General features: G+C 40.7%; 1 protein-coding gene across 1 annotated transcript; it reads left to right on the top strand.

Annotated features, from left to right (window-relative positions):
* Nucleotides 1-2,879: 2,879 nt before the first annotated feature.
* LOC129239244 (uncharacterized) lies at nucleotides 2,880-10,227 on the top strand. The gene is made up of 7 exons (XM_054874602.1): nucleotides 2,880-3,433; nucleotides 3,543-3,877; nucleotides 3,948-4,157; nucleotides 6,593-6,769; nucleotides 6,836-7,134; nucleotides 9,623-9,768; nucleotides 9,859-10,227. The coding sequence occupies exons 1-7, from the start codon at nucleotides 3,190-3,192 to the stop codon at nucleotides 10,188-10,190; spliced, it is 1,743 nt and encodes a 580-aa protein (XP_054730577.1). The 5' UTR covers nucleotides 2,880-3,189; the 3' UTR covers nucleotides 10,191-10,227.
* Nucleotides 10,228-10,828: the final 601 nt, after the last annotated feature.

Genomic DNA, 10,828 nt, shown 5'->3' with positions numbered 1-10,828 from the left:
AGGTGTTATTTTGATATTCAAAGAAAAATGTTTTTTTTTAATATAAATAATCGGATGTTTATTTCATTATAAAGAGGAAGGTATGCCGTTAATAGTGGAAAATAGCATCAGTCAAATGACCAGCACGACCACGCTTACAGGGCAATATCCTTTTCATGAAATTTTCCATAACCGAATTGCAAAGTGGCTGCTCTATGTCCTCGATAGCCTCACAAATTCCATCTTTGAGGACTTCAATCGACCCTGGGCTATTGGCGTAGACCTTCTCTTTCACGTGGCCTCAAAGAAAAACGTCACAAGGTGTTAAATCACAAGATCTCGGTGACTAATTGCGATCACCTCTTCGAGAGATAACACGGTCCGGAAACTTTTGCCGTAAAAGATCAATGGTTTCGTTGCTTGTGTGGCACGTAGCGCCATCTTGTTGAAAATAAACGTTGTCCAGATCCATATAAACTAATTTCGGCCACAAAAAATCGTTAATCATCTCTCGATAGCGCGATCCATTCACCAATAACACCTGTTATTGGAAAACCCTATATAATATAGTACACAATTTTTTTACAGTTTTTGTATACGGAGCCCCTGGCGTTCATTCAAATTTAAACCGAATTCGAATATAAAACCTTTTCGTTTTTGGAAACGCATCGGATGCCATTGGAATATTAAACGTTAACATGCCTCAGAAGGGAATATTTTTTTTAACACTAAAATGATATAAGTACCGACATTGCCGTGGGAGAGGATTAACCGGAGAAACGAAAATGTTCAGAAAATCAATCAAAATATACACATTCAAAAATTCCACCTTCTAACTTGCAAATTCAGTCACAAAATGGCTGCCCAATTGGAAGTTCGTGTAGACCTATCGGGTACAATAAAAACAAACAACTACGTATACATACAAGAAAATCTATAGAAACTGCGAGGAATTAAAAAAATTATAATAACAAGAAAATTCCGCCGAAATGAATATATGTATATATATAATCCGAAACTTGAATCCTATAGAAATTTCTGCAGTTACGTCGAAGAAATGAGGGAAACAGCGAGATTTTGTAAGGTTCTTCATCTAGGCTGCTCTGGCTGGATTCCATTCGAAAACCTGATGGTTGATACACCATTTCCAAATCGGAAACGTTTAATGCTCTACTCGAAACCCATTTTCCGGGTAGTAGAACACTCTCTGAAGTAGAGAGTGGCATGAACAATAACGATAGCAACGGTGGAACCTCTAGCTACAGCTAGTCAGATAGTCACAAAAGTAACGATAAGGTTTTCCTTGTCTTCCTTTGAGAACTTTAAGTTCGCCGGACCCGACTAAATATATATCCAGCAATGCTTAAAAAAGGAGGAGACAGGCTAATTGAGGGCCTGAAAGGATCTTCACAGCCTGTCTTGCATTTGGTTATATACCATCCCAATGGCGACGCGTAAGAGTAGTATTTATTCCGAAACCAGGAAAAGATGACTATTCCCAAGCAAAAAGTTTTAGACCAATCAGTTTGACCTCGTTCATGTTGAAAAGTCTGGAGCGAGTGGTGGAGAAACATATTCGAGTGTGGGTATTGCCGAGAAGTCCACTTAGTAGAAATCAACACGTTTACCAGAGTGGAAAATCATGCGAATCCCCCTTACACGATTTTGTTAGCAAGTTTGAAGCCGGGCTGGAAGCTGACGAATACACAATGGGCGTGTTCATAGACATTGAGGGGGCTTTTGATAATGCCACTTTCGGCTCGATATGTTTTTCTGCCGAACGACTCGGAGTTAATCAAACAAAATGGTCTGGCATTGTAAAATGGATATATTCCACGCTCTCTGAGAGGCTGTTAACCGCTGTAGAGAACAGTAATGAACTAATCACCGTCAGGGCCAAGCAAGGATGTCCCCAAGGGGGTGTTCTTTCTCCGCTGCTGTGGTGCTTCGTCTAGCAGAGATGCAGGAACTCGGTTTTCATGTCCAAGCATATGCGGACGATGTCTGTGCGCTAACATCGAATAAATCCCTAAGGAGGCTTTGCACGGAAGTGCAGAGGATTCTGGGCAAAATCGATGACTGGTGCATGAGACAAGGTCTTTCCGTTAATCCGAACAAAATAACCATAGTCTTCCAACACTGAAAGGTGTGACACTTGGTCTTTCCGATGAAGCTAAATATCTAGGAGTCTTGGATAAGAAGCTGACTTGGGAGATACACGTTTCACTGAAGGTGAATCGCGCATTGAGGATTTTCCAGCAATGCCGCATAGCCTTTGGTAAAACCTGGGGTCTGAAACCTGCCTTGGTCCTATGGATATACACAGCACTTATCACGCCAATCATCACTTACGCTTCTGTGGTCTGGTGGCATCGGAGCATGGTTAAGTCCACAATCCGGGAACTATACAGGCTGCAAAACGGCAAAAAAATTGGGACCAAAAAACGTCCAAACAGGAGGCTCCAAGGAAATATAACGCCAAAAAGTATGCACCAAAAATATATTTCCTGCTATTATTTCCTATATTTCGAAGTTTGCACCAAGGCTGTGTTATTTCTCACTAGAAATTAGCAACCGCAAGGAAAAACTCAGGAAAAATAGCCCAAAGTGTATCTAAGATATATATAAGGTATAGCTCTTCTCTCTCCTTTTCCTCTATGTTATATCTGTTTTCTCACTGGCGGAACGAAAATTCCCAAAACGTTGCATGGCCTTGAAATTTTACTCTCCATTTTCGGTCGTCCATCGACGCCTAAGAAGTTTCGCTTCAAAAATAACTTGCAGATTCTACATATTTTGAAAATCACACGTTCGTTCTAAAATTCTACATGGCCAAACAAAAAATTAAATTTATACATTCAGTAAGTCAGTTTTTTAAGTTTGATAGTTTTACATATTTTAATTGCGTGACGATTTTTATGTCATGTCGTTTTCGGTTTTTCAATAATAAAATAATTTTCAACTACGCAAGAAAAATTTAAATTTTGTTCGCTATCAGGTCTCTTCACGTCAGAAAGTGAAATGAACAAAATCACAAATAAGAAAATTACAAAAATCTGCTTTCAAGGCCAAATAATTTATTTTTAATATTTTGCAATCAAATTCTAATAAATAAAAAAAAAACAACAACTAGCCATCATTGTGCGCCAAAAGTATTGAGATCAAAACGTTAACTCTGAAAGCAAAAATAAACTAAAGCAAATTGACAGGATGCAGGAGGTGCAAGTACTGCCGTGGGAGAAGATCGCTTGGAGTGACGAACATGTGCAGATACTCTATCGCGATTGGGGGCTTTTCTACACACACAAACAACAATTGGATATTGCAGCGAACTACTACAACAAATCGCTGGAGCTGAAGGATGACGATTCCCGTGCACTTTACTTCCGCAGCCAGTGCAAGCGCAGTATTGCGCAGACGCAAGGAGCACTGGAGGATGGTCTGGCAGCAGGAGGTACATGCATACATACATATAATATATTCATGAGCTTGCATTATTTGCCGATAAACATCTCAATATATATACACACATTTGCATATTTAAACACAGTTTTCTCTTGCAGCTATTGAACCAAATAATGCTCCAATAAATCTTGAGATTTGTGATGCGCTGTATGAGCTAAACCAATTCGAGAATTGTAAAATGGAATTGCATGACAATACGCATGTATTCTATGGCAATAAAGTAGCGGCGTTTGAGAATCGTTTAGTTGTAGTAAATGAGAATTTCAACGATTCTATTGGTGAAACTCTTGGTCCGTTCATAATGAGAAATGAGAAGATTTTCGAAAAGGTTTTGCATTACTTGGAACGCAGGAAATACGTTGATCCACGCCCATTATGGAAAATACTACGTGAGCAGGGCAAATGTGACGTGCTTAGCATGCTCGAAAAGGAGGTAGCGACGAATCGTCAAAACAAAAAAAAAATAAAATACAAGGAAATACCTAAAATTTCACGATTTACAGGAAGTGCTGCTGTCACCACGTGAGGTCGCTAGGCGGGAACGCGCATTCAAAGTATTCAATCAAATTTATTACAACAAAAGTTGGATTGATGTACTATTCCTGAAAGATCTGCGAGAAAATCCCCACCTACTGTTGCCGCAGTGCAAAGTTTCCACGCCTTTCTTGCGCCATCTGGCACATACCAAATATGAAGTGCTAAAGAAATTTTTGGTAAGATAAACAAATTGTGAGTAGGCTGACTATGGGATCCGAAAAAATTTCTAATTTTTAGTACTCGTATAAGCGCATGCACGCAGGGTATTCGATAGAAAGTTTATATTTGGTTTGAAAAGTGTTTCGGTTGAAAAAGTTATAACTGCAACATACCGTAGTGTCAAAATACGGCAGTAATCGCGAGGGCATACACTGCTGAGGCCCTTCCCGAGAGTGACGTTTCTCATTTTATTGCATGCAATCAATTTTTCTCACATTCTAGTGCGTCGCAGATCAATTCTGCTTCTTGATTAGCGCGAAAACCTGGTTTATAGGGGTCGTCATCAGTGTAAGCAGTTCTCATCCGAGATTCGCGTAGTTTTTCTTTGGAGAGATTTTTACGTGGCGGGTCCCAAACCCAGCCCACAACCAGATACCTGGTTGCTTTGCCCTCTCATATTAGCTCGCTCTCAAACGGATGTTCGGGAGCTACCCAGAGGTAGATCAATTAGGTCTGTAAAGTTGATTTGCTCGGAGCTGCAGCATCCAACAAAAACAGAAGATTCTATCTGGTATGGTTCAGAATAAACATTTCGCATACATGCACGGTGAATGCTGCTGGAGTGGTAATCCTTGGTCGTACATAAAACCGGGCGGTTTCGATAACATAGAACCGACTGTCGTTGGAACGCTGTAATTTATGGTGTATGCTTTTGCTGTTGGCTTGAACGAACCTACAGTTTTATGCCATCTCCGAGCAAAGTATGATTTTTATGAGAACCTCTTATATATATGTATATATAATCGGCGCGTATACCCTTTCTGAGTGTTTGGCCGAGCTCCTCCTCCTATTTGTGGTGTGCGTCTTGATGTTTCACAAATGGAGGGACCTACAGTTTATTTTTATGAGGAGCTTTTTCATGGCAGAAATACACTCGGTGGTTTGCCTGAGAACCTCTTTCATGACAGAAATGCACTCGAAGGTTGGAGTGACAGCCGCTATTAGAAAAAACGTGTTCTATTGATGAAAAGTCGTTTCTGATATTTGATGCTTCGTGCCTACAGTGGGTTTCAAACTCGGATCAATAGAGGCCACAATCGGCTATGCAAACCGCCATTTGTGTATGTATATTAGGATTTTCTTTTCAGGGGATATCTCAAAATGAAAACATACACTGATGTCACAGATCCGCGTTTACTGCGCGCGTCGTACGAAAGATGATATCTTCAGTGAGTGATGCTCCCCTCAAACTGGGGTTCCTTTAACAGAGCAAGTTTCACGAGCCTTTCCTTGCCATAGCTGTTTCTTTCTTCTTGATGAAGCTTAGGAGTGAAGACCTAAAACTAAGGGAGCTTAGCTTGCACCAAACTATAGCCCTACGGCAGGCGAAATCCTTACTGGAAGGGTACAACCAAAAGAGGTACAAAGACCTCATGACTTTCCCTAAGGATAAATTGAGAATGTGGATGGGCATCCTCACATACCATTGCCGACTGCGTAGTTCACTGATTCTTGTCCTTTCTGTGTTCAATCCCAGGAGACTCCAATTCACCTTCTCCTTGAATCCAGCGCTATAGCGCGAAGAAGGTGGAGACTTCTTGGCCATTTGCCGCCGGAAGAAAGGCACACACGCACAGTCCAACCCAGCTCTATGTTAAGTTGAATAAGAGAACGGGATCTAGATGAGGTACTGTGATGAGTAGAGGGCACAAAAGATCATGAGGTCGACGTACCAGCCTCCAATAAATCTAAACATTGCAAGTTACCAGTTTTGCTATTTACATAACCTTCACAGATGAAATTACAAATATCTTTGCAAAAATGTTTCCGCTAGGTGACGCTGTGGTCAATATATTTATAATGCTCGTATTTATAGTCCGGCTACGTTGGCTGAGTCCTGTCGTCCGAGTGGTTAGAAACGCTCCGGCTCTCAAAGTATTCGATGCTGGTGGTAGCAGGGGAAGAGGAAGGCCTTCTCTGCGTTGGAAAGATCAGGTGGAGCAGAACTTGGCTTCACTTGGTGTGTCCAACTGGCGCCGGTTAGCACGAGAAAGAAACGATTGGCGCGCTTTGTTAAACTCGGCCGAAAGCGGTTATCGCGCCAATTAAGAAGAAAAAGATGTATAGCCTGATTAGCAAATTTTGTAAGACAACTCCGGCTGTGTTATCCAAAAAAAGATAACAGCTCGCGTGCGGAGCCATGGTCTTGATCTGTTTAGCCATATAAACCCTCGTAAACTTTGTGTGGCTCCGACTCTATACTCTTATCACCTCAAAGAGTGCGAGGAGAGATCTAGCGAAACACACTTTTTCCAAAGTTCGAAAGGTTTTTTCCGCCAAGGTTTTTTGGGGGATCGCAAATTTACCAAGACTTATTAAGAAATCCCTAAATTCACTACTTGAACATAGGGGTGGTTATTTCGCTTCAATCTGTATTGTCATTCATTTCTAGAAAATGCTTCAAGCACGAAGTCCGCTATACAATGAGCAAATGCGCAAGTGTCCGGATAAGACAGTTTGGGAGAAGCATCGTGAGGCACATCTGAATCATATACAGTACCAGACGCGTCGTAATATGCTGACGATATTGCGCACAATTCGTCAAATGAGAGCCAAGGGAAAAATTGATGTAAGTAATTTCGCTGGTATACGAATAAGTGCATACAAGTAGCGTTTCCCATCTAAAATTTCATAGAAACTCAGTAAATATGTCGAAGAAGTTATGGGCGATTATGTGGTATTGAAGACACATCGTGTTATGCCATGGAAGTTCGAGTTCCTCAATGAAGTCTACAATACTTTAGCGCTGGCTTACATCGATCGCTACATTGAACGGATTAACTCACAGCCAGTCCATTTCAACAAGAACCGTTTGTTACATTTGTTGCGCATTCCAACCGACAAGAACAAGGATCGTGCAGTTTCGTTTGTTTTCGGAGATAAATCCACTTATCAAGAACCGGATGCCACTGATTATACGATGATTGCTTATAAGTAAGTGTACCATAGATGTTTACATGAAGGACTCTCCCACATTTTATGATGCAACGAGTATTACAACAACGAGTATTACTCGTAAGCCGTCACTTGCTAAAAAGTGAATTTAAGACGTGCAGGGATCTCATCAAATACTTTGATATAGGTTCAATATATAATGACCGCAGACCGTTATTCGGCTCTCAGCGAATTTGACAAAATCAGCTCATAGGTTGACGTCTCTTGGGATGTGTTTACAAAAGGATTGAGAATGTGTTAGTGATATACGAAAAAATCAACCAATAACACTTCGTGACCGTCTGACCAACGACCTATCGGAAAAGTCTGGGAATATATGTGAAATGATCGTGCAAAATCCGATTAAATCTCCCTCGTGACGTGACAGCCGTAGTTTGCCTCACAATTTTCTTTATCACAGTAGTTAAAGAGCAAACCTGGCAAATCTATCATCCTTGGGTTCAATATATATGTATTATAAATGTTCAATGCAAAATGAGGTAAGGGGATTGGTTTTCAAATTAAAATTCCTCTTTTTTTTTGTAAGTAACAGTGTGGGACACCAAATCAATCTACAATAGGCTCTTCTTTTCCAAACAAATTTTGAATTTTTTGCTGATTTTTATTGATCGTATGAAATTTCTGTGAAATAAGATCCATAGTAAAATTCGACAAGGCATAAATTTGTGGAGCCTTTGAACTTTCTAACTCCAAGACCAACACTGAGGGACACTAATGGGTTAAAATGTTTTGCGAAAACTATGTATAGGCTTTTAAATTGAAATAAAATAACGAAAATTCAAATTTATTGGAACTCACTGTTATTTTTATGCAGAAGTTTTCATGAAATTTATTTTTAAAGATAATCCCTTTCAAATGTTGGCCGCAACTGCGCCGTAATTCGGTCATCCGTAAACACCAATTTTGAATGACTCATGCCTCGCTTGTTGTTGTAGCAGTAACTTTGCCCTGTCAGTGTAGTAGTATAATCACCGGTCGTCTTTGACTCGCTCATCTTACGGTAGGCCCAGGAAACTTGCTGTTTCGACAGGTTGGGTCCAGAGGGAGAGGGGTGTTAGATGAGTGTATTTGATGGGGCAGGTGAAAAGGTGGTTAGTGTCGCGCGGGGTGCCCTCACATGCCGGACATATGTTTAGTATGTAGGGGTCAATTCTGAATAGGTAGTAATTTGTGCCAAAGTTACGCGCGAATCTCGGGGAAGTTGGAGCTCTTCGTCTACAATGGGTGGTGGTTGGACTTTGATGACGGCACTCGGGGGTCGGGAGCTTAAGAAGGTGGTAAGAGTCTCCCGATGAATGTCGTTTATTGTCTGTCTGTACACTGTCCAATCCAGTAATTGTCGGTCTGTTTTGTCTTGGATCTCGTCCGCGTAGTTGAGGAGATGTCTGCTAACGTGCCTGGGAGGTGGCTCAGGCTCAAGCAGGAGTTTGCATGGGTAGGACCTGCGGTAATACCCTAACAGGAACTGTTTGCTGAGCAGTTTATTGTGCTCCTTTACAGGGAACATATGAGCCTCGTCGTGTAGATGTTGAAGTGGGGACATCAAGACATATCCTGTCGCAGTTCTAATGGCAGTATTTTGACAAGTCTTTAGCTTCGTCCACTGCGAATCACTGGTTCCAGGCGACCAGACAGGCGCTGCATAGTTTAAACCCGGCCCTGTCTAGTGTACCGTACTCGTGACTCGCTGCAGGGCTTCGGTCGGACACTTCCCAATAACTTTAGTAGTGTTGGCATCGAATGCCTCAATGGAAACATATTTATCCACAAAGAATTTAGGCTTTAAATACCCTCACAAATAAATTTCCAAAGGTGTAATATCACACAATCTTGTTGACCAATCCACTGGTCCGAGACGAGAGATAAACTAGTCACCTAAACAACGACGCAGTAAATCCATTGTTTCATGGACTGTATGGCAAGTCTTGTGCTGTGGAGATCACAAGCTTCAATTTCCTGCGCCAGTCGTTTATCATGGCGCGATAGCGTTCGCCATTCAATGTTACCTTGGCACCAACCTCGTCTTTGACGAAAAATAGGCCAATGATTCCTCCAGCCCATAGGCCGCACCAAGCGATGGCTCTCAATGGGTGTAATGGCTGTTCTTGAATGGCTTCGGGTTGCTCTTCAGCCCAAATACGACAATTTCGCTTATTGACGTAGCCGTTAAGTCAAAAATGGGTCTCATCGCTGTACACCATAAGTTGGCCTGAGCGCGCGTTGAACACTTTTCACAGAGCGTCCATTTTTGTATAGAATTGTACGATTGGTAATCGTAAGACTTTTCATAATGAAATGCCAAGGAATACTGAAAAAAACTATGTATTTAGTTTGGCAGTAGTCACGCGTGCTCTGCCAAAAAACCCCTTTTGGAACAAGTACCTCCAATCTGTTCACACTATACATCAAAACTTGTCTTTGTACATTTTATATGTCACATTCATAAATGTTATTTCTTTACATATAGAAAATATTTGGCACGCTTGGAGAAACGCATACACTTCTCCAAATATTCGATTGAGAAGTGTTATTTGCTGCATGAAATCGCCCGCAGCCATTTGAAACAGAACCGAGTCGACGAGTGTAGTTCGGTGGGGCGTAAAGCTGTTGAAGGTATATTCTCACTCTCACATAACTCACCTCCCATGCCCGCATACTTACTTAAGTACTAAATTCACAACATTCATTTTAATTTTTATGCAGAAACGAAAAATTGCAACAGCAACGTTTGGCGCTTCCTCAGCACATTATTAATTTGCAAAGCTCAAGCAGTGCTCCATAAAGTGGAACGTACCAAGGAAATACTCGACGAGGCTTATGCTGTGGCAAAAATCTTGAATAGTCCTGATTTGATTTATTTTGTGGACAGTTGCCGACAAATGAATGATGCGGAAATATCGATGAAAAAGCGCACTCAATCAATGGAATCGGTGCGCAGGCGTAGAAGCAAAGCATCGCTTGAGAGCCGTCTTTCACAAGTATCCCAGCCAAGTGATGGAACGGATGAGAGTACGCAGCAACAAGTACAAGAATGAGGCTTTGTTGTTATAAAATTTTATGAAAAAAAAAATTAGTTAAAAAAAGAAAGTGTGTGGTAGTTCACGGAACCCGCACGATTGAAGTGAAACTTCTTTTATCAACAAATCAATAATTTAACTATTATTTCAATATAATGCATGCAGAAGTCATGGAAAGCATGGAATGGAATTTTATTAAACAGAATTATTTATTTATTTTAATATAAAAAGAAATGAATTTATTGTACTCAATTACATTTGGTTCTCGGCATTGTCATTATCATTATTGGATTCGTTTTCCAAAAATGAAACAAGGGCTTTATGGTAACTGAAATACGTAAAAAATGATCTACATTCTAATCTATCAAGGTATCGATGAAATACTGCATCAATGGTAGTTCCGCATCTTGTTGTTGGTACTACAAATTATCACTTATCGTACAACCGGAGGATTCCCTGTCACGGTGTTCAACAGTAGCTCTTAATTTTTTACGCTCCAAATACTCACGTTGCCGTTCAGCACCTGTTTTCGGTTTCCGTTTTTGTTGATTTGATGCCATATTTAACAGAAATCAATCAACAAAACAAAATATGTTTGTAAGATTTGCTCAAAACTACACACACACTCTATGACGCGTCTCGCGTTACTAATATAA

The sequence above is a fragment of the Anastrepha obliqua genome, chromosome 2, assembly GCF_027943255.1.
Source record: "Anastrepha obliqua isolate idAnaObli1 chromosome 2, idAnaObli1_1.0, whole genome shotgun sequence".
Taxonomy (NCBI): domain Eukaryota; kingdom Metazoa; phylum Arthropoda; class Insecta; order Diptera; family Tephritidae; genus Anastrepha; species Anastrepha obliqua.
The sequence above is the reverse complement of the archived record's forward strand: the minus strand, read 5'-3'. Positions and strand labels throughout refer to the sequence as shown.